The 24686-nt window shown below is 41.1% G+C and overlaps 1 protein-coding gene across 2 annotated transcripts; it reads left to right on the top strand.

The window, feature by feature from the left end:
• Positions 1-112: 112 nt before the first annotated feature.
• Positions 113-24627, top strand: LOC135514289 (lysosome membrane protein 2-like). Of its 2 annotated transcripts, XM_064937657.1 has the most exons (13): positions 114-622; positions 9351-9508; positions 9820-9967; positions 10939-11133; positions 12321-12412; positions 12736-12855; positions 13344-13522; positions 15157-15275; positions 16211-16284; positions 16406-16457; positions 16682-16834; positions 17680-17727; positions 20388-24627. In XM_064937657.1, exons 1-13 carry the CDS (start codon positions 500-502, stop codon positions 20523-20525), a joined length of 1599 nt encoding a protein of 532 aa, XP_064793729.1. In that variant the 5' UTR covers positions 114-499; the 3' UTR covers positions 20526-24627. The 2 variants fall into 2 exon arrangements, with proteins under 2 accessions (XP_064793731.1, XP_064793729.1); XM_064937659.1 differs by lacking the exon at positions 17680-17727 and having other exon boundaries at positions 113-622.
• Positions 24628-24686: the final 59 nt, after the last annotated feature.

Below are 24686 nucleotides of genomic sequence, written 5' to 3'. Positions count from 1 at the left end.
ACACTGAACTCAGCCACACGGAAAGCACGCTACATTTTAACATCATATACCGTCATTGATTTTAACACACCCACCGCCCACCAGAGACCAAAACGACGCCTTGTTCGAGTTAATTTGAATCTGGTAAGGAGGGAGTGGAGGTCTTCCGCCCGTCCTCTGCACTGTGAGCTGCTATTTCTCCCGCTGCCTCAGAACAACACAGTCGATTTCCGTTAGGCACCGACTGTATGGGCAGAATAACAGTTTTTTTGACAGCACTAAGTAGAAGTATTTCTTATTATCGAAGACAGTTTGCGAGTAGATCGCTACATATCAACGAGCAATTTTATATTCGTTTCAAGCGTTGTCTGTAGTGAGCATGAGGCAAAGTGAGAAATAGCAGCTATCTTCGAGGAAAGAAAGTCAAAATAAAGATCAGAACATACAGACAGTATTATCGTTAGTGTTATAAATAATTTCAAATTTGCCAAATTAGCTAGTTTGATAGCTGGCCAGCATCATGACTCGGAGATCATGTGCAATTTACGCTACTGGGATTCTCTGCGCCCATCTACTGATAGTGGGCATCGCATTGGTCGTGGCTCAAGTCTTCCAAACAATGATTTACAATCGTCTTAAAAAGGTGAGTTGTAACTTTTTCCCACTTCAAACATGCATTTTATAGTTTTTTTGATGTTTGGTGGCTTTAACTTGTTAACGTCTGTTGTCTTTGCACTGAACAGCAGACGGTGAGTCACATTTCCCATCCCTTCTCGTTACTAGTTTTCAACCTGGGCTCAGGAGTAGACGTAACATAGTAAACGTGGCTTTATGGGAGTTGATCATTATTTGTGATATGTTATGAATTACAATTTGTACGATGTGTTACGGATTGCATTTCGTACAATATGGTAGACATTGCAATTCGTACATGTTGCGAATTTGCAAAAATGTATATGTTACAAATTCTAGTTTGTTGTGGGTAATGTTCACTAGGTGGCAAGGTGGTTAACTAGGCTAGGGGTTAGGAGTTTGGTTAAAGGGTTAGAGGATGGGTTAGCTCCCATTCCAAGTAGTTGCAAAGTAGCTAAAAAGTAGTAAAGTTGTTCGTGATAAGATGCGAACGCGCAACCTTTGGGTTGCTAGACATTGAAGTTATACCTTCTGTCTTATGTAACCATACCAAATGTAACACATCATACAAATTTCAGTGTCCCGGTTTACTATGTTACGTATAGTCTGAGACCAGGCTGGAGCTTTAAATGTGATGTTTGCTAGCTAGCTACAGCATTGAGTTCACTCAATCCCCATTTCCAGTCATTTGCCCACCCAACATGGGCCAGTGCAATATACCATGCATTCCAAGGTCAGCAATTTATGTGCTGCATTTTTTTTTTACCACCAACCAGTGATGGTTTTTGTGGTAGGATCGCAACATTTTATCATTCATAAATCTGCAACATTGATTCAAACCTCTTGAACAGCTCTGCATGGTAACTCAGTGTATTGTAGTAGCCTATGGATGGAATCTCTGGCAGATTTACAATGCGGGGTATGCTCATGTCACAGTGCGTCGTGGTAAGACCATCACCATGGATGGGTGCTCTCAGAGCAAGCAACCTGCTTTATTCCATCAGTACAATAAACCCACTATAAATACATTTTTAAATCATACTTAGCCAAGCTTTATTATACACGATACAGATTATTTGAATTAGAACTGCTGCACCTTCAACTGCAGTGTATTCATCTTATCTACATGTGTGTCTCACAATATAATTGATTTGGGATTTAAAGTTTTATATGAGCTTCCCAAGTGGCTTATTGGGTTTATCAGTCAGGGGTTGTAGTAGGGTAGGAATCCCGTCAGAGGAGGGCAGGGAGGCGTGTGCGTGCGTGCGCATTGGTGGGGGGAAGGGAGAGAGCTCGTGAAGGCTCGGAGTCAAGCTTCCTTTTGGAATACTTTGCATTTCATTCTTCACCGTCTTTGCTGACAAGGTTGAATACCACACTATAAAAGAATCTCCCCCAAAAATGTCCTAGAGATCTGAACAGGTTCAATTTATTTTTCTGAAACTGCGAACCTCAGCAGAAATGTCAAACTGGTAGGGAGAGTATACAGACACAAACAGCCCAATGTTCCCTGCCACAGTTTAATTGCTGTTAAATTCGCGTCTGTGTTTATTTCGGATATGGTAGTGTCATCCTAGACCTAGAATACATAACATCAAGAAATGAAACAAACAAAAAAATATCAAATATCAGCCTACCAGGCGCTTTACGTTCAATAGACTGCCCGAGTATGTGGACATTGACCGGTGACTGAAAAGATAAATGAGAAATAAGAAATAAAGAAGTTCTGTCCAACTTCCCAGTATCCTACCTAGAGGACTTCTGGTAAAAGGTTGTGGATGGGAGAGGAGTGTTTAATTAATTCACGTATGGAATCTGACGGACTCCTTGGCCTGGAGGCAGGATATTTTTTTGGTCAAACAGCAGTCATCTGTTAACTTGTTGTTTCAGCCCTGGCCTGATCTAGGTCGAGAGGACTGCTCTTCCAGGAAGAAACCCTCTGCCGCTCCTCAAACTATATTTTGGAGGGTAGAGTAAAAAAAACTTCACAACAAATTCATGGGTGACAAACCTGTTTACTTTAATTCAAACAGGTTTCTTTCATAATTCATAGATGGGGGGAGAAAACCAGAGAGAAATATGGCACTGAATGTAATTTCATATTAACAGTTATCTAACCACAAACTAAAATATATGCAGGAGTTAAGTTTTAATTTATTTGTGAGTGACCCTAACAGTTGTTATGCTTTCATGTCCTTACCACTCATCATGTGACCCACCCCCACCCACCAACTACATGCACATAGTGAGTTTGATTTATGATAAGATTGATAAACCGCAACCCTCTGTCCCTGCTTGCTTGTGAGATCAAGGCTTTAAGCATTTCTAAGAGATAAATGATGTAGACATGATGTCTATGGAAGCCTTTAGGTGGCCTTCCTTTTTCAAGGTTGGTAAACACAAGAATTCTTCTAATCTAGACCTTGGTTTTAGTTAAAATGTTGTATACACAGAAACGGTCACTCTTGAATTGTATCTGTTTTAAAAGGGACTCAGTTTAATCTAGAAAACAGAACAAACTTCACTGATTGCAAAATTTGGAAACTTGGTAGAACACTGCTGATGACTGAATCGCGTGTTAGTGTTTCCCTCACACTCTCATATCCTGTACGCAATCAGTGTTTGGCTTTAAACGCATTCAATCCAACACACAGCATTGGAATAGCTGGCTTACTTTGGCTTTACTTTTTAATTCACACCATTCAGGTGACTCAAATGATCTTGTAAAATAAAAGGAAATGTCTTCAAAGTATCAAATAGGCTTTTTGTTGCTTGTTCCTAAATAACTTGGATATTTTTTCTTTAATGCGAAGCGATATTTGACTCTATAGCAATCATAATTTGCTGTACAGCATTGATTATTCAATTAGAGTTGATTCACATTCAAGGCTCTAAAGTGCGACCATGTTGGTTACATATGCTCCGAATGCCCCCGAGATGTTTTATTTTGGGAGTACCAGTGAAAGCCCCCCCAAGATAAAAAATTGTTGTAATGATAGGCTTCACTGTGCAGTTGTTTCCGAGTGACCTAGAGAGAAAAAAACCGTGAGTGCAGATTTGTTCAGACAAAAGCCTAGATTTTAAAGACTGCATGTATTTCTTGTAACTTTCTGAAGAGGTAATGGCTTGGGAATGCCTCTGTTGACCACTTTGTGTAGCCTGTCAGCAATGCTGAAACAGTCATTTCTAAAGGCTTTCTCATAAAACATAAATTAAATGTTAATTGCAAAGTCGGCTTACCTTTTTGAATGATTATATCATTAAGATCTGTATCAATCGGGTCGTATTTTGTTTTGCAAAGTCTGCTATTGCGCATGCAGTACAGAAACACTGCCAGCCAAACACCAGCCTCTTGAGGTGTGCAATTGAAATTTAAAGGGCAACAATACCCTCCAAAATATGATTTTTTTTTTCACTTCCCTAGACCTCAAGTGTTCTTCATGGGCATTTGTTTACACCTTGTCCAGTAATGTTACCTCATTAGCTAGCTTTTGTACCTAACAACCTGGTTACTTTACCAGTATATCTGAACATTTGGCAGCACAGAAGGAAAGCAAAAAGGATAGCTTCTTTAGAAGATTAATGACAATACCATTGAATGAATGACAGAGCTGATGTCGTCACTCAAACTTTACCCTCTTAACATCAGTGTAGAATTGTCAATGTAATGCATCTCAATAGGTTGCTCTTTTACACTGTGTAGAAATGTGATATTCCACAAATGACTTTAATTTCAATGACCTGTTTTTGTATCAACATTTTAGCTTTTTATAGTAAACAAATGTTTTTACAGGGTTAAATATTAGTTTCTAGAGCACAACGTTTGCTTAAAAAGTAGCTAGAATTTATATAGACCAAATATGCTACATACAGTGCATTCGGGAAGTATTCAGACCCCTTGACCTTTTACACATTTTGTTATGATACAGCCTTGTTCTAAAATGGGTTATAGTTTTTTCCCCTAATCAATCTACACATACTACCCCATAATGACTAAGCGAAAACAGATTAAGATTTTGTTTGCAAATACTTAATTACATAAGTATTCAGACCCTTTGCTATAAGATTTGAAATTGAGCTTGGGTGCAACCTGTTTGCATGGATCATCTTTGAGATGTTACTACAACTTGATTGGAGTCCACCTGTGGTAAATTTAATTGATTGGACATGATTTGGAAAGGCACACACCTATCCATATAAGGTCTCACAGTTGACACTGCATGTCAGAGGAAAAACCAAGCCATGAGTTCGAAAGAATTGTCCGTAGAGCTCCGAGACAGGATTGTGTCGAGGCACAGATCTTGGGAAGGGTACCAAAAAATGTCTCCAGTATAGAAGGTCACCAAGCACACAGTGACCTCCATAATTATTAAATTAAAAAAGTTTAGAACCGCCAAGAGTCTTCCTAGAGCTGACCGCCCGGCCAAATTGAGCAATCGGGGGAGAAGAGCCTTGGTCAGCGAGGTGACCAAAAACCTGATGGTCACTCTGACAGAGCTCCAGAGTTCCTCTGTGGAGATGGGAAAACCTTCCAGAAGGACAACCAGCTCTGCAGCACTCCACCACTCTACCAATCAGGCATTTTATGGTACAGTGAGTGGCCAAACGGAAGCCACTCCTCAGTAAAAGGCACATGACAGCCCGCTTGGAGTTTGCCAAAAGGCACCTAAAGGACTCTCAGACCACGAGAAACAAGATTTTCTGGTCTGATGAAACCAAGATTGAACTTGTTGGTTTAAATCTCAAGCATCACTTCTTAAAGAAACCTGGCATCATCCCTACGGTGAAGCATGGTGGTGGCAGCATCATGCTGTGGGGATGTTTTTCAGCAGCAGGGACGGGGAAACTAGTCAGGAGATCCTTGACGAAAACCTTCTCCAGAGCGTTCAGGACCTCAGACTGGGGTGAAGGTTCACCTTCCAATAGGACAACAACCCTAAGCACACAGCCAAGACAACACAGAAGTAGCTTCGGGACAAGTCTCTGAATGTCCTTGAGTGGCCCAGCCAGAGCCCAGATTTGAACCCGATCAAACTTGTCTGGAGAGAACAGAAAATAGCTGTGCAGCGACACTCCCCAACCAACCTGACAGAGCTTGAGAGGATCTGCAGAGAAGAATGGAGGAAACTCTTCAAATACAGGTGTGCCAAGCTTGTAGCGTCATACCCAATAGGGCTTGAGTCTGTAATCGCTGCCAAAGGCATCAACAAATTACTGAGTAAAGGGTCTGAATACTTATATAAATGTAATATTTCATTTAAAAAAAAAATGTATACGTTTGTAAATCTTTCTAAAAACTTGTTTTTGCTTTATTTTTATGGGGTGTTGTGTGTAAATTGATGGGGGTGGATGGGGGGGGGACAAATTAGTTACTTTAAAAATAAGGCTCGAACGTAACTAAATGTGGAAAAAGTCAAGGGGTTGTACTTAGTGAGGCGCCGATACCGATATCCAATATTTTCCTTGCCAAAAAAACAATACCGATAACTAATATTTAAAAAATGTTGCGGCCTTTTAAGCATTCTAGTAGAGTTAAATAGTTAGCCCACACATGGATGCAGCGGTCTAAGGCACTGCATTTCGGTGCAAGAGGCGTCACTACAGTTCCTGGTTCAAATCCAGGCTGTATCACATCCGGCCATGATTGGGAATCCCATAGGGCGGCGGACAATTGTTCTATTGTCGTACGGGCCGTCATTGTAAGTAAGAATTTGTTCTTAACTGATTTGGCTAGTTAAATAAAGGTTACACACACACCACACTGACCAAAAAGTTATTTTGTTGGCATTTACTTATGCCCCTTTACCAGTAAAATACAATCAAAACCTATTTATTTCACTTACTTGCTGTGCTGTTTCGTTGTTAATTTGTTCAGTTGTTTCATTCTCATACCAGGATAACTATGGAACGCCGTTTGGGTCTTTGTGTGTGTCAAAAAGATATAGATGTCAAATAACACTATTTGACCAATTAGCACCTGAATATGACTGCACGTCAAGTAATAATTTAACGCGTTCATTAAGTTTTTACGTAGTTTTTTACACATTGATTACACTATCACTTGTATTTCATATGTCACAACGATTCATCGATATGTATGCTATGATGCTGATAAAGTTGCAAACAATGTTCTTACCCAAAAACATAGCAAAACGACTGTTTCAGTAGCTATAGTTAGCTCGCTAACTATATAGCTAGGTGTCGTCATCTAAAATAACCCTGATTTAGAAGACAATTCTTATTTGATTAATGGTTGTCTGACCCATCTATGTGAAGCTAGCCACAATAAGTATTAGCCGCAATAGTGGACTTTGCAGTTAGACTTCAAAATAAATCTATGACATAATTCTACTATTTGTATTCTTTTGCAAAATTGTCATTGACATACTTTTAGTTTGAAGGCAAACCGCAAATTCCATTATTGTGCCTAACCCTTATTGTGACTCGCTTCACAACACAACCCAGTCCGGTCGAGCCTCACTAGCCAGATGAAGCAATCTGGCTAATTGTAACGTTAGCTTTGGGCAACAGGGTTAAGTAGCTGGCTATTTCTTTTCATTAAATTAAGTTACATTTCAATAGGCGAACAACAAGTGGCAACCTAGTTAATGCTTACTCACAAGGATTCCTAAATCATTGATAAGAATAGTGAAAATGACTGCAGTTTCTACTGATCATTGATTTCAGGCTGGTTGTATTGGTGCTAGCTAGGTACCAAGCTAAAGCTAGCTACCACAGAAGTTGTGGTCAAACAAATTATGTTTTATTACCAGGGCGATATTGTAAATGCGTAATTCGTGGCCGGTGTTGGCTTGATTGCTGACTTTTTTTGTACAGCTTTGACTGCTACTGTATCTTTTTTGACACCAAAGACCCAAATGGCGTTCCATAGTATGTATGTCTTGAAGCTAATAGCAGTGACACTTTTACTGTGTAACTCCGGTAGGGCAACATCCTGAAAAATAGCGCACTTGGTAGTGTGTACCGGTGCTTGACCAGTCGGCGAAAGCCAACATCACCCACGACAGAGAACGGTTGATTGTCAAGGGCAATGAATTCCATTATCTTGGCATTAATGGATTTTGCCTTTAAGTTGTCTCGCTGAAAAATTATTACTCTTTCAAATGACTGCTCGACTTGTTGACTGCTTGATCCACACAGCAGACATTGTGGGCTCGGTTAAGAATGCTGTGCTGCACGTGTAGCGCAACATTTTACCCGCCGTCGTTACGTCATGTACCTACGCTATATAGGAATGCACAGTTGCTTTAACATCGGTTTTAACATCGACGTTAAACTAGACGTCGCGGCGATACCGATGTTGCCATTTTTAGCTCGTATCAGCCGATTCCGATATGTTCACCAATATATCGTGCATCCCTAGTTGTGCTCCTAACTTTTTATTAGAACCCTGTTTACAAGACTTGTGCTGGAAACTAGCCTATTTCACTGCTGCAATATGCCCGCTCGAAGTTATGATCATGTTTAAAAACTGACTGGAGTCTAAATGAAGTAATAGGCTTCTGTTTTGCCCCTGAGGAGTAAGCCCCACAGTTCAATGCTCTAGCTAGGGTGTTCTGACCTTTGGCCCAGTTGTATAGTGTGTGTTTCTCAGAATGTGTGTGTGTATGAGCCAAAATACTGTTCTAACATTTAAGACTCCATAGGGAGTATGCACCTCCATTGTAATGAGTCATTCTACCGTCTTATATCATGGTTGCACAAAAGTCTTGACAGGAAACCAGAGTTTTTGTGCATCCCTGTTGGGCCACACCTTAAAATAAACATCCTCTTTCAATCACCGAGCTTTGCTGAGCTTCTCTGAGACTTCAGCTGAGTGAGCTGTGTGAATGGTAAAGGCCTTTCCCAAGTACACCTCACTTTACTCAGAGGACAGAGAAAGCAATCAGGAACCCTTTACATAAAGGACGGGGGAAGTGAGACATTTCTCACTTGAAGTTAGTAATACCGATATCTCTTTACGGTAGGCCCTATTGGCGTCGACTACTTACCAGTATTTTATGGATCAACAGACAGCTTAACAGTAATTTGCTCTTCAGATTTGACAACCATGTTTCAACACGCTTCATTCATTCATTCATTCAAAGTGTTGAATGTCACTGCGTTAGTTTTAATTACAGTTGAATTACCTTGTTGAAGCTACTGTCTTTTCTAGTCCAGGCATGATGGCTAACTTTAACCACTTTCCTGTATTCAGAAGATGACTAATAGGACAGTGATGCTAGTCCATATTGTCTATTCAGACTGTCATGCTGCCACTATGGTGGGTAGTAATTTAGGCTTTTTGAAGATTGTCCTGAGCAAAATGCAAATATCTTTCTCATCCTGCTGAAGTCGACAGACTCCCCCTGGGCGGTTTTCACTCAGGTTTTCTGCTTGTACTGACAGTTATTCAGCTGTGAAGGACCTTTCCCCCTTACCCTGTTTTGGTGTGCGGGCATAGGGTGTACACTACATTAATTGCAGTGTGTGCTCTCTGCTGGCATAACCTGAAGGATTGTTGGTGGATGATGCTGCCGCAATCAAAAATGTAATTGCTTGAAATATCCTTAGTTTAGAAATGAATGAAATGGTTTTAAATTGCATTTTTAGGTAAATAGCTTTCTATCCCTCCGGAATGTACTACTGTAAACAAATTATGCTTGGCGATATCATTGTTGTTTTGGTCTGTCCTCCATCATTAACTGTATTTCGCTCTCTTTTTGTTGTTGTTGTAGGAATTGACCTTGACTGAGGCGAGCCGAGTATTTGAGTCGTGGAAGAACCCACCGCCTCCAGTCTACATGGAGTATTACTTCTTCAACGTGACCAACCCCGAAGTGTTCTTAGCAGGGGGCAAGGCAGCTGTCACCCAGATTGGACCTTACACTTACAGGTAGGTTGACAACACACTCACTGCTCTCCTTTCAAATGAGATGGCCTCAGTTCACAAAGGGCTTGAGCTCAACACTCGTAACCCAGACTTCAGTGGAACTCCTATATCGATACCAATGAAAGGTTATTGCTAATATTTGTTTTTCGTGTGTATATCTCAAGTTCAGATTCGGTCCACTATGTATTTGTTTTATGATCTGTTTGTTTGATCATGGGAAGCTGGCGATGCAGGTCTTGGGAAAGTCATATGGGGGAGGGGGGAGGATATTTGTTTGGAATGACAACCTTTCTACTCACACCTTTCCATAACAGGGAATACAGACCCAGGGAAAATGTAACTTTCCTCGAAAACGGAACCAAGGTTTATGCCCTGAACCCCAAAAGCTTTGTCTTCGTCCCAGAGAAGTCCCGGGGTAATCCAGAGGTCGACATTCTGAGGACAGTCAACATCCCAGCTGTGGTGAGTTAGTGTGTGTGTCTCTTGGTCTCTGCTTGTTACCTCTACATACTTGTAGTCTTCACATATGCACTTTATCTTAGCTGCCATGGACATGGTGTATCTGCAATACAGTGTGTTGGGCTGCAGATGAACTTGTGGTTAAGAGCATTGGGTCAGTAACTGAAAGGTCGCTGGTTCGAATCCCGAGCCAACTCGGTAAAACAAATCTGCTGGTGTGCCCTTGAGCAAGGCTCCGGGGACGCATTCAATAATGGCTGATCCCTGGCCATGACCCCACTCTCCGAGGGGGTCTTCAAGGGGAGAGTGGGATATGCAAAAAACACATTTCCAATTCACACTTGTACGTATGTGAAATAGGACAAATGTAAGCACCCGCCTAATCATTATTATAAACTATGGTGCAGCGCCTTTCTAAGAACACATAGAAACATGAGGGTGTGAATCATTCCACAGCTGTTTTGTTTTGGTCAACTTTAACCTTCGAGAGTTTCAGTACAGCCACTATAACAATGTACTGACATTCCTTTACTGCTGAAGTATCAATCTCATTCCACTGAGGGCCGAGTGTTTGCGGGTTTTCGCTCCTCCCTTGTACTTAATTGGTGAATTAAGGTCACTAATTAGAAAGGAACTCCCCTCACCAGGATGTTTAGGGCTTAATTTAAAGGAAAAAATAAAAACCAGACATGCGGGCCTCCATGAAATTTTGATAACCCTGCTTTACTGCATCATTCCAGTAGACTTTCCAAGCATTATGCTAAACGCCGTATTATGAAATCATGGTGACTTGTTCCTATAAGCTTGTTACTTTATCACAGACACTTTTGTGGACTTCATCCAATTTCCAATGACCAGACCAGATGGCAACAAAAGCTATGGACTTACAAATGTTGCTGATGGTTGTGTTGCATAGTGCCTATGATCTCTAACCCCCTCTCTCTCTCTCTGTTTCCTCCCCTCTCCCTGGGCAGGCGGTGATGAACGAGCTGAACTCCTACTCTTTCCTGCTGCGCACCTTCGTCTCCATGTGGATGAACTCCATCGGTGTGGAAATCTTCATGACCCGTACCGTTCACGAGGTGCTATGGGGCTTCAAGGACCCCCTGCTCTCCAAAATCCACGCCATGAAGCCAGAGGTGGACGAGATGTTTGGACTGATGTGGAAGGTAAAGCACTGTTTGTATTCAGTAAAAACCTTGAAATACTGTAATAAACCATATGGTCACTCAGATTACAGTTCAGAGCTGGTCCTTGTTAATCCAGTCATCCACAAAAAGTATAGTAGCCTTGCTAATGGCCGGTCTTAAAATTGTGATTTTAATAGAAGTGTTGACATTGCTCGATAAATCCTGTAGTCATCGGACCTGACGGCTGTTGGTAGAGATTGAGAGACTGGGATGAGGTATTGTGGGGTCATCACATGATGAGAGTGAAAATGACAATATGCTGAGGAAGCTTGCTTAGTTCCTCTTTTTCTGGGGCTTTGGAGACTTGTGTCTGCTATTCTGCCTCATGCAATAAAAAGCAAATAGTCCGATTTTAATAAACAAGTTCAGTGCATTATTTGGAAAATCCCAGAAAGAAGTAGACGGGTAGAATTTTACCTGTACCTAAACTTTCAAATCTCAATCTCAACTGTCAAAGCGTCTATCTGGAAGGGACTTCTTATTGTTAGTTTGGCACTCTTACGGAGTCTTAATTTTGCCCATTAGGGTTGGGCGCTATCCATATTATCATACTGTCATCGTTTCTGTACCATACCGGGGTATTACTGGAAGTGCACACAAAACAATTTAGGCAATGGGGATCTTGATCCAGGAGGGGATTGAATGCCTCTGCTGTAACCAATAAGCTTGATCTGGACATCTAGCCACTTAGCTAGCAAGTTAGCAAACCAAATGCAAAACTGGAGCCCTGAGCTGGATATATTTTATCCCGCAGCAAACCCCCCGCCTCTGTTTTTTAAATGGTATTGAAAAGCATACCCTCCGTATTTAGAAATACCCCAGTATAAACGGTACATCGCCCAAACTTACTCCCTAGAAAACTGTATTATGAGAAAGAGAAAACAGAACTGTATGGGCAGGCTACAGTAATAGTGGTATTTTTATTTGAGCCTCTAGAGCACAATATTCCCTGTCAGTACATTTCCAACAACGACAACCAGCCACTTTAAACACAGGAATTACTTCCCAATTCACTTAACAGCATTAAAGGAAGATGTTCTAAATTTAACTCTGCTTGTTTGTCTGTTTCTAATTCTGTACCTGTCTGCTGTTCCCCTGTTTGTTGGATGTATTTGTTTTGATATGACTGTCTCTCTGAACTATTGTTGCTCTCTCTGTCCTCCCAGAAAAATGGAACTGACGAAGGAGAGTTTGTGTTCCTGACTGGCGAACGGGACTATATGGAATATGGCAGAATAGACACCTGGAACGGGCTGACGTAGGGACCCTTTTCCTCTGTTTTTCTGTTGTGATTAATGGATAACGAGTTTCTCATGTCATAATTTAGCTATTTGGTCCTTGCCCCGGCCATTGGGTTTACTCATTGAACAGGGATGACTTGGTATCTGTCCTATTCAAAGTCCAGGGTTATTCCCAGTTGCTCCCTGTCATGACAGAGCAGATTGCAAAATGTTATGTTTAATGGCTTCCAGGCAGTTTAAATGGAATCAATATTTGGTTCCGTTATGTTAGAATAACCTTATGTAGACAAATGCGTCCTCTTGATGTCTAACATTTCCCCTACCTTTCCCCTATCAACAGTGAAATGTCGTGGTGGTCCTCTAACCAGAGCAACATGATAAACGGCACGGATGGCAGTGTGTTCCACCCTCTGTTGTCCAGGAAAGAGCTGCTGTACATCTTCGCTGCTGACCTCTGCAGGTACTTCACAGTCATATCTCCAAATCTTCTATTATCGGTAGTCTATGATTTGTTTACAGTCAAAGTAGCAAGTACAAAGAGGGGCCGTGGTTTAGGTGACAACCAGGGATTCTTGGAGACGACGGACTCGTATCCCTATCAGACTGATAAACCACTTCTAGAAGACGTCACGCCCTGATCATGGTAAACAAGTGTGAGCTGAGCATGGCCTAAGCAACACCACGATGCGTGAGGAGAAACTGGGAAAACGGCACATGATATGAAAAGGAAGCTTTGACTCAGTCAAAACAGTTGCACTTTATCTTCTCATAGTTAGCCACTGCTCAGAACGGTATGTGACACATTTGAGACCTCACACTCTTCTCTGGAAATGACATGTAGAACTGAATGAAGAGTTTCAAATTCCTGCCATAATGCTGATATAATGAGAAAGTCCTACGACACGTCTTGTGTCCATATCCTTATTCCCACTTCTCCCTGTGTTCTAGGTCTATCCACCTGGCTTATGTTGAGGATGTGGAAGTGAAGGGCATTCCAGCCTACCGCTTTGCCCCTCCACATGATGTCCTGCAGAGTCCTAAGGAGAACCCTACCAACGCCGGCTTCTGTGTGCCAGCTGGGGACTGCCTTGGCACCGGGGTGCTTAAAGTCAGTGTTTGCCGAGAAGGTACGAGACGGTTCGTCACCCTGTTGGAACCCTGGTTTGCATAACAAAGCTTTCGCCCCCCCACTTACCCACTGTTTGAGTTGACTAACAACAACAACCTATTGTTTTGGACTGAAAAGAATACCCCAGTCGATCCAGTTCTAGCTGCGCTTCCAGCTGCAGTAAATATCAGAAATTTCCCATGTTTGACTATCCAGATTTTATAATGGTGTAGATGGTGAATGATTAACTCTGGATGAGGGCTATAAAACACTTGAATTGCCTGCATAGCTGTGGACTTCAGGGTTAGGATACGGCTAATCTCTAAATGATTTCCTCTCCTAAAACAATCCATGTACAAACACATGGCATATAAATGCCCTGCTGTAACCCTTAATTCTCGTGGGGAGATGCATTTTTAAGTCCTGTACTGTATGTGAGTTAAACATCCGCATTCACGGTGTGGTGCAGCAGAGAAAGTTCAACAGTGTGGATGCTGTTATAACTGAGTCATCTCCGGGCCTAGAAGTGAACTACGGCCCTTGTTAATTCCTTTTGTCAGTTTGAATTCCGTTTGTCAGATATTGCAGTTTTGAGTCGTTTCCATATTCCTTAGTGAGGGTTGTTAACTCACTCAAGTTGTGCCACATAATAAAATGGAGCACATTCTATTGTGTCTCTGAGGTAGTACCTTGTGGAACTTCAGAATGGTCATTATGACCTCAAAGGAATGGTTTTTCTCTTGGGTTATGAAAAACAGCCATGATTTCACTGTGCCTGCTTATCAGAACCTGTCCGGTATGGGCTGCCTTTCCAATGGCTTATCAGAACCTGTCCGGTATGGGCTGCCTTTCCAATGGCTTATCAGAACCTGTCCGGTATGGGCTGCCTTTCCAATGGCTTATCAGAACCTGTCCGGTATGGGCTGCCTTTCCAATGGCAAGGAAGAACTCTACACATATTTTTGCTATCTGTTCCGCTGTCTCTGTGCTTGGGTTATAATACCAGATAGCACACATTAGCAATATCTCACATCTGTCCATGATATTTCCTTTTAAGACCCCCAATTTTCAAACATTTGACTTTGTTTTGCTTAATGCTCCCTGATGGCAGTCCAGGATAAGGATATAGGTTAGTTGATCATATTGGTTGCTCGTGTTTTATTTTTGTCTCTTTAAGGTCCAATACAGCAGTTTCTCAATGTCAAATAATTTCTGGGTAACAATTAAGTACATAACTGTGATTTGTTTTCAATTAAAATGGTAAAAAAATAAAAATAAAAAATAGCCTCTTGGCAAAGAGCAATATCTCAAGCAAGAATTTTGCTAGGACCGTCTGGTAGTGGTCTGAGTGGGGAGAAGAAAAAAAAAGGTGCTGTTATTGGTAGAGGTTTGGAACTCTCTTATTGGTCTGTTAACAAATTTAGCACCTGGTGATGTCATCAGGCAGGCCAAAATTCCATCCAACAAAAACAGGCTGAAATTTCAGGTGCTCTTTTCAAGACAGCTCTTACACTAAAGGGCATTATCATAGTTTTCACAATTTCATAGTATTATTCCAACCTCAGAGTGGAGATGTATATAAAACACAGACAATTTGACTGCACTGGGCCTTTAAATCATGTTTTACCCCCATCTCCTTCCTCTTGTCCATAGGTGCCCCTATCGTGGTGTCATTCCCTCACTTCTATCAGGCCGATGCCATGTACATTAATGCTGTTGAAGGACTGAGCCCCAACAAAGAGGAGCATGAGACTTACCTTGACCTTAATCCAGTATGAACAAACATTTTATCTAACATGTTTGTATGTATGTATGTCATGAGGCCAATATGTGGGATTTGTTATGGGCCCCTAAACTCGGTGGCCAGTTTATTAGGTACACCCATCTAGTATCGGGTCGGACCCCTCTTTAGCCACGAAGGGATGCACCTGGTCAGCAACAATGTTCAGATGCACTGTGGCGTTCAAACTTTGCTCAATTGGTATCAAGGGACCGAACATGTGCCAGGAGAACACACCCCACACCAACCCCACCAGTCTGTACCGTTGACACTAGGCAGGATGGGGCCACGGACTCACGCTGCTTACGCCAAATCCTGACTCTGCCATCAACATGACACAACAGGAACTGGGATTTGTGTTCCTATTTGGCCCGCCTGTTAGCTTACACGATTCTTGCCATTCTCCTTCGACCTCGCTCATCAACAAGCTGTTTTTGACCACAGGACTGCTGCTGACTGGATGTGTTTTGCTTGTTGCACCATTCTCGGTAAACCCAAGACACTGTCGTGTGTGAAAATCCCAAGAGGCCGTCCGTTTCTGAGATACTGGAACTGGCGCACCTGGCACCGACGACCATACTACGCTCAGTCACCTAGGTTACTCGTTTTGCCCATTCTAACGTTCAATCGAAACAGTAACTGAATGCTTGTTTGCCTGCTTTATATAGCAAACCACGGCCATGTGACTCACTGTGTAGGAGCGAACCATTTTCATGAACTGGTTGGTGTACCTAATAAACTGGCCACAGTGTGAGACTATAAACAGTATAATCTGATTATAAATAGACCGTATTTATTAGCCATGTGACATTTTTTGCATTTGTGTGTTTTATGAAGTACCAGTGGATTATTAAAATAAACTGTCTCCATATCGGAAAGGACAAGATGTAACTGCATTTTAAAGAATATTTTATTTTGTATTTCTAGACCACTGGGGTCCCCATCCGTGCCTGCAAGAGAGCCCAGCTCAATATCATTTTGAACAGAGTTCCAGGCTTTCCGTAAGTAAAGACCAGAACAGTTTTACACACTTTGAAGCCTGCTCTTTTCCCACTCGATTCATATGAAGGATGAGAAGACCCATTGTTGAACCTTGTCCTCATTACATTTTCTCTTCCTCAGAAAAACCAAACATCTAAACGTAACAATTTTCCCTATCATGTTTGTCAATGAGGTAAGACATATCTCCTCCCTCTCTCTCTCTCTCTCCATTATTTTGTGAAATTCAGTCGGCCTCAGGTGCAGCCTAGGAATGTCAAATAAAGTTTCAAAATTTTGCCAGAGAAAATCCTTTATTACTGGTCTATTATTAAGACTAGTTAATAACTGGTTTGCAGCATCTCACACCAGTTAATTAAATAGTAAAGACTGGTTGATAACCGCAGTGTCCTCCCCCAGACGGCCACTATCGACGATGACTCTGCTACCCAGATGAGGACCCTGCTGCTCATCGTGACCCTGGTGTCTAACTTCCCTCTGCTCATCGTGGGCATGGGCGCCATCCTGCTCGTAGTCTTCGTCCTCCTGGTCTGCAGGTCTCGCCAGAAGAAGGTAAGACCTCCCCTCTACCCCTGCACTTACTCCCAGGACACCCCAAACAAGAATATTCATTAGGTTCTTCTGAAATATAGTGTAAATTGTACATTTTTAATTTACAATTAGGCACTTCACTCACAATGTCAGTTGTGGTGAAGGATTCCATAAGTGGTTATTAGTCTATAGTGGTGCAATGTCACAACAAAGGTTTAATGTTAGCTTTGTTCAATGTTTATCTGTTTATAGTTTTATACTTATACTAGTTTTATACTTCTATATTAGCATCACTGGTCTGGTGACTGGGGGTAACCTCCAACTACTTACATGATAAAACTCACATGGTCAGCATGTCCTACCTCCTGTAATGTCTGTATCAAATGTTATTCCGGCTGGCCTTTCTAACAATTGAAACCACTGAGGTCAGAAGAGGAAGTATACATCTGAATTGAGCAGTTCCTTGTTGGCAGACAAGTCACAATGATGACAGTCTACAGTGACGTACAGGCACTGAACTCTAGTAATCCTGTAGGTTAGCCAGTGTACTTTCAACACTTATCTGTGTTTGTCTTGGTTAGTAGTTCTGACCCCTTGTGCATGACCCCATTCCCCACCCATCAGTCATGACTCGGATAAGAGTTAGCTTAGTATCTTCCCCACGTGGTTCAACAAAACAGATATCGGCCTGCCGGCATGTTCATGCTGAGGAACAAAGTAGGAGTTCACATCACAGACAGAATTGGTATTTTAAAGTATTCAGATAAAGCTTGTTTTATCAAATAAAGCTATTGTAAAGAACTGTATAGATAACGTATTATGATAAAACATTTCTGTAACCCCCCCTTTTTTCCTTTCTGTTTTAGAATGAAGTAAAACGTATTGATTTTACTGAAGCTTTTCATTCTTTTACTGTAAGTCTTAATTTCGCTTCATTTGCTATTTTCTTTGAGCTGTTAGCAATTCTTGCGTGTTGCTTATAATTTAAAATAATCTTCAGGGATTATTTTTACACAAGTATGTGGACACCTGTTCGTCGAACATCTCATTACAAAATCATGGTCATTTATATGGAGTTGGTTTCCCCCCCCCCCTTTGCTGCCATAAAACAGCCTCCATTCTTCTGGGAAGCCTTTTCACTGTTGGAACATTGCTGCGGGGACTTCCATTCAGCCACGAGCATTAGTGAGGTCGAGCACTGATGTTGGGTGATTAGGCCTGGCTCACATTCGGCATTCCAATTCATCCCAAAAGTGTTCCGTGGGGTTGAGGTCAGGGCTCTGCATGCCAGTCAAGTTATTCCACACCGATCTCGACAAACCATTTCTGAATGGACCTCGCTTTGTGCACGGGGGTGTTGTCATGCTGAAACAGGAAAGGGCCTTCCCCAAACTGTTACCACAAGGTTGGAAGCACAGAATCGTCTAGAATGTCATTGTAGCATTAAGATTTCCCTTCACTGGAACTAAGGGGCCCGAACCCTGAAACAGTCCCAGACCATTATTCCTCCTCCATCAAACTTTACAGTTGGCACTATGCATTGGGGCAGCTAGTTTTCTCATGGCATCTGCCGAACCCAGATTTGTCCGTTGGACTGCCAGATGGTGAAGCGTGATTCATCACTCCAGAGAACGTGTTTCCTCTGCTCCAGAGTCCAATGGCGGCGAGCTTTACACCACGCCAGCCAGCACTTGGCATTGCTCATGGTGATCGTAGGCTTGTGTGAGGCTGCTCGGCCATGGAAACTAATTTGAAGCTCCCGACTAACAGTTCTTGTGCTGATGTTGCTTCCGAAGGCAGTTAGGAACTGTGTAGTGGGTGTTGCAATCGAGGACAGACAATTTTTGCGCGCTATGTTTCCACTTCACAATAACAGCATTTACAGTTGACCGGGGCAGCTCCAGCAGGGCAGAAATTTGACGAACTGACTTGTTGGAAAGGTGGCATCCTATGACGGTGCCACGTTGAAAGTCACTGAGCTCTTCAGTTAGCCCATTCTACTGCTAATGTTTGCCTATGGAGGTTTGCATGGCTGTGTGCTCAATTTGATACACCTGTCAGCAACGGGTGAGGCTGACTTAGCTGAATCCACAAATTTGAGGGGGTGTCCACATGCTTTGTGTGTGTGTGTATATACTGAACAAAAATATAAACGCAACGCAATGTAAAGTGTTGGTTCCATTCATGAGCTGAAATAAAAGATAACAAAAATTGTTTATATTTAGCATTTATAATTTTAAGTATATATGCATGCATGCATACACTGAACAAAAATATAATTGCAACATGCAACAATTTCAAGTTGTTACAGATCATATAAGGAAATCAGTCAATTTAAATAATTTCATAAGGCCCTAATATGGATTTCACATGACGGTCTACAGATGCATCTGTTGATCAGAGTACTTAAAAAATGTAAAAGTTAGGGGTGTGGATCAGAAAACCAGTCAGTGTCTGGTATGACCACCATTTTGCTTCATGCAGCGCGACACATCTCCTTCGCATAGAGTTGCTCAGGCTGTTAATTGTGGCCTGTGGAATATTGTCCCACTCCTCTTCAATGTCTGTGCCAAGATGACATGTATGTTGGCCATGGAAGGACTGTGATGGTTTCAGTTTCCAGGAATTGTCTACAGATCTTTGCAACATGGGGCCGTGCATTATCATGCTGAAACATGTGATGATGGTGGATGAATGGCATGACAATGAGCCTCAGGATCTCGTCGTGGTATCGCTGTGCATTCAAATTGCCATTGATTAAATGCAGTTGTGTTCGTTGTCGATAGCTTAAGCTTGCCCGTACCATAACACCACTATGGGCCACTCTGTTCACACCGTTGACATCAGCAAACCGCTCACCCACACAACAACATACACGTGGTCTATGGTTGTGAGGCTGGTTGGACATACTGCCAAATTCTCTAAAATGACATTGGAGGCGGTTTATGATAGAAAAATTTACATTCAATTCTCTGGCAACAGCTCTGGTGGACATTCCTGCAGTCAGAATGCCAATTGCACACTCCCTCAACTTCAGACACCTATGGCATTGTGTTGTGTGACACAACTATACATTTTAGAGCTGCCTTTTATTGTCCCCAGCACAAGCTGCACCTGTGTAATAATGCTGTTTAATCAGCTTCTTGATATGCCACACCTGTCAGGTGGATGGATTATCTTGGCAAAGGAGAAATGCTAATTAACAGCGACGTAAACAAATTTGAGCACAACATTTGAGAGAAAGCTTTTTGTGCGTATGGAACATTTCTGGGATCTTTTATTTCAGCTCATGAAACATGGGACCAACACTACATGTTGCATTTATGTTTTTGTTCAGTGTATATCTATCTCATTCCTGCTTCATATTATTTGTTCTTTTAAGTTGAAAAATATTTTGTTGGTTTGTACAGTGACATTAATTCATGATATATCCACAATTAGTTTATTCTATAACATTGCATTAAACATTTCATTTTCATGTGTAAAATATTTCCAATTTAGTTGTAAATATATAACTGGTTGTTTTCATGGTGGGATTATTATGACCTTTTACAAAATGTTTTTCCCTCTTCAGACGGCAAAAGACGACACTGCCTACACTCAAGTCAGCGATAAACCAGAGGTTGAACCATCAGAAAACAACCACACCAACCAGCCAATGAGGAACGGCTCCTACATCGCCATGTCTCCTGTGGAGGCTCAGAAGTGTTGATGGAGGCTGCAGTGTGTGGGGCAGGTGGGGCAGCCTGGGCGCGGTATTATAGCCAAGGCAGGGTTTTGCAGTGCGGACATGGGTTTTCACTTTTGGGGACTGTCCTACTCTCCTGCTGAGCATGGCCTTTCTTCCTGCCATAGTGCAAAACAACATCTCCGGTCTACTACTAATGTCACTTGTCTTTTTTCTGTCGAGCTCACCGCTGATTTCATGACGCAACACTAGTTATCTCAGCCAGGACAATAGGTTTTGTGAGTATTTTCTGCACTTTGAATTAGAATATTAGTCCGTATTCTCAATGATTAACAACCACTGAGCAACCACTATCAGCCTTCCAACAGGGCGCGAAGAGCACTGACTGACCGTAGTATTTACTTGAACAATGAAGATCAGAAGGTCCTCTAACATTTCTTTGTAACGGTGTTTGTGAGGTTACCTCCAAAACAAGCCAACAGATTAAAACCTTTGCTCCTTAAGTTAAATAGTATGACCAGTACTATTCCCTCCCTCCCTGTAACTGAGTTTTCAGTGACTCAGAATGTGGGTTTGCTAACAAAACTGTGTACTTCCTTACCATATCCGTTTTGTAGAAAAAAAACTAAAGAAGGGAAAAAAAAGAAAAAAAGAAATGAACTGAGCCAAACTATTCATATTATGTTGAGCAATCAGTCAGGTCACATACCCAAGTTGTCATCAAACAGAATTTGTGACTGTGTGTTCATGTCTTACACTGTAGTGTCCTGTTTTGATTGGACTATGGGTTACTTTTTCTTGATGCAGGCACTGTGTAGTATGACAACTGAGAGATTTAGCTTTTTTTTTAAGTCTTTTTTTTTTTTTACATTGACATTTTTGGAAGCCTTTTTGAAGACATGTCAAAGTCCTCAGAAGATAAGACATTAGTAGATAGTTGCTTTTCCCATTATGTGGTGTTAGGGGATTGTACCTATAGCCGAAGTAGATATACCATAAACCTTCATCTAATATTCAAAATGGAAGAAAAACCTACATTACAAGGGAGACTTGAACCTACTTTCTGCCTTACAATTGTTCAGTGTGTTGATTCTTCATGTGGATATGGTAAAAAGCTGGATATCTTAGTTGTACATGCGTAATGGGGAAATGTTAGGCTACCTCTGACCTAATCCAGCAAGTAGTCAAAGGTGTGCCTAAAACACTTTTTAATTTTAAGTGTCGACCCACGTTGTGGGTCTGCACTGATACTTAGAATAAGCACAATTTGGATTGCTAATACAGTCCTCATAAGGGAACAGGTCTTCACATAGACTGTACCCTGCTAGAAGCAGATTATAGTACTTATATTTACAGTTTTGTTTTTTAACACTGCATTGTTGGGAAAGGGCTCGTAAGTAGGCGTTTCACTGTAATACAACACCTGTTGTATTTGGGGCATGTCACATGTGCCAAATGGGCTTGTATACGATTTGTTTTGAAGACCGATGGGTGCCCTGTAAAGAAAACAACTAAGTTCTAGAATAAACGGTCAGGCCCTGCACACTGCTTCTGCTGTGCATGTTATGTCGAACAGAGTCAACTGGCTAGCCAAGGAGCTTCAGGTATTCTGACAAACATGACACTTGAATCACTATTTGTCTTACTGTATGTTTTGATGTGGTGTTTTTTGTTGCTGTCGTTGGTCATTAGTCTCTGTGTCGTGTCAAGGCTTTTGGCAGTCGCTTCTGGAAAAAAATGTACTAAGTTCATAATACTGTCAACTTCAAAATGTGATTCCTGCACTTTCCAAAAAAATAACTTGCCCTGTATTTTTTGGGCTTATGTAAAATGCAATGGTCCTTCGGTGTATTTCAGTGGTTTGACCCAGGGTTGTTTTTCATTGGTTCCTGAGGTGTAATTCTAGATGGACACTTGCTTTTAGGTAGATAAAGAAATAATATGTTTTTATCTATTATTGCTGCAATTAATTACCATAACCTATGGGCTTGTATTTTTCTGTGGAGAAACCATCCATGCTCATATTCTGTTTAGGGTTGTTCCAACAGAAACTGATATCAACTCTTCTGAATTGTTAAGTCTGGTCTGTGAGCTCCTTAAATGTTTAAGAATATTTGAGCATAGGATACAATGCCCAAAACGTGCTGTCATTTACTGGAATTAGCAGATAACTATAGATAGCAAAATTGTAACATCAAGTATAATGGTTTTTAACCCCACTTATGTTAACTGATGAGGACTTGACCTCACTTGTCATTGTGGCAGACAGTGGCTGAAGAATTGTCCATATTGAGAATTTTGTTTCTGTGGATGATGGCTTGGGTTGTTAAAACTGGAAACTATTTCTGGAGGTCTAGATGGATACTCTAGTAAACAAATGAAGGAGAGTTGTTCAAGTATTAGTTTGTTTGGTTGTGCCAGTAAGGATGTCCGTCCGACATGGCTTTGGGCTGTACTATGATAAACTGGTTCTGATTTTTTTTTTTTATATATATATATATATATCATGATTTATATATCAAGAACCAATTCACAATAGGCCTTTTCAGTTTGAAACCTACTGTACTTATCAGGCAATTATTGCATTGTGCAAAGCATGGCTGTACTTGTATAATCATCACAGTATATCATACTATCCTTTTTTTGTGACTTGAACATATAAGACCTTGAACCAGAGCCATGTGTGTGTTGTATGCTTAACAGTGCGCATGCATGCGCACACACACACACACACACACACCTACCTGAGACATTATCTGACTGACTCGTCCCATTCACCTTTGTACCCAATCATCCATGTCCATTCGCTCCTCTGTGCGTGACCAAAGATAACCTACATGGATCTGTTCCAGCTTGTGTCTCCTTTCCTCCGAGATAACGGTTGTGCAGCCGCCTACCTAATAGTAATTGCACCATATACCTTTTATACAGTGCACTATTTTAGGCCAGGGCCCAAAGGGCTCTGGTCAAAAGCAGTGCACGGTTTAGGGAATAGGGTGCCATTTCAGATGCAAGCCATCGAAAACAGTGCCAGGATCCAATTGCAGTGTATTTACAACAGTGTTTGAGTTGTCTTTTCCCAACAAGACAAAAAAAAGTTGTTTTTTTTAGAATTCCATAACTATTGTTAATATCAAGAGACTGGGGCGATCTGTATTGCTTGTTATGCACAAATGCTGCTCTAATGTGCGGGAGAAAAAAATACGTTTTATGTATTGACACAATATATATAACAATATAATGTTATGTAAAAATACATTTTATTAAATGTTTTTTTTAATCTGACACAATTTATGTATCCATATGTTCAATGTTGTCTTTGTTTTTCTGAATTCTGTTTTTTTTTTTTTGGTCCTGTTTTCATTTCCTTATTTTTTTTCTGTTTAGTAATATTCAACTTGGTCATCAAGCACATTTCAGTTGAACATTGAATTGGTCGTTGGTCGTGTGTGTGTTGGATGATAAGCTTATGTAGACATTTTTGTAAAGCCAATGTACTGTTTTGTCAAACTGGAGTGATTTTTAATTGGAAGGCTGATAATGTGTATGCATGTGGAGGTAGCTTGCCTTAGTGCCTGGATGGGTACATGGGTCGTGTACAAGCAGATTGCCTTAGTGCCTGGATGGGTACATGGGTTGTGTACAAGCAGATTGCCTTAGTGCCTGGATGGGTACACGGGTCGTGTACAAGCAATCTAACCCATAGATGAATGAAGCCCTCCTTCATGGAAAAACAACGGTAATACAATCCTTTTATTTCCTTAAATTGCTTTCAAGTAACCAATTTAGTTACGCAGTGTGGCAACTGTATATATTTTTCACATTTCATTTTGTGTACATTTCTAAAGATCTCAGTCACCATCTAACATACATTTTAATGTTACTTCTGAGTTTAAGTTTTTTGCTGCTGAAAATGACAATCGTCATGTTGGGTGAAAAACTATTTCAAATGTAATATACATTAGTTTTGATAATTTACACTGCACAAATGTTTATACAATGCTTTTGTAAACATTTTTAGTGTATTTGCCAAAAAAAAATAAAGTAGCAAAGAATACAGTTGATGGCTGTGTTTTGCTTTTAACAACGATACCAACATTACCATTAAATACTGTTTTAACTTTTACTTCTTTCAGTTATTGAGGATTTAGGAGAGCTTTGTGCAGCTTATCCTAACTATAAGAA

Source organism: Oncorhynchus masou, chromosome 25 (genome assembly GCF_036934945.1).
Source record: "Oncorhynchus masou masou isolate Uvic2021 chromosome 25, UVic_Omas_1.1, whole genome shotgun sequence".
Lineage (NCBI taxonomy): Eukaryota > Metazoa > Chordata > Actinopteri > Salmoniformes > Salmonidae > Oncorhynchus > Oncorhynchus masou.
This window is presented reverse-complemented; position numbering and strand designations above follow the sequence as displayed.

Coding starts and splice junctions, on each gene's coding strand:
- LOC135514289 (XM_064937657.1), top strand. CDS start 500: ATGACTCGGAGATCATGTGCAATTTACGCTACTGGGATTCTCTGCGCC. Junction 9,968..10,938: donor CAGTCAACATCCCAGCTGTG/GTGAGTTAGTGT, acceptor CTCCCTGGGCAG/GCGGTGATGAACGAGCTGAA. Junction 16,458..16,681: donor CTATCATGTTTGTCAATGAG/GTAAGACATATC, acceptor GTCCTCCCCCAG/ACGGCCACTATCGACGATGA.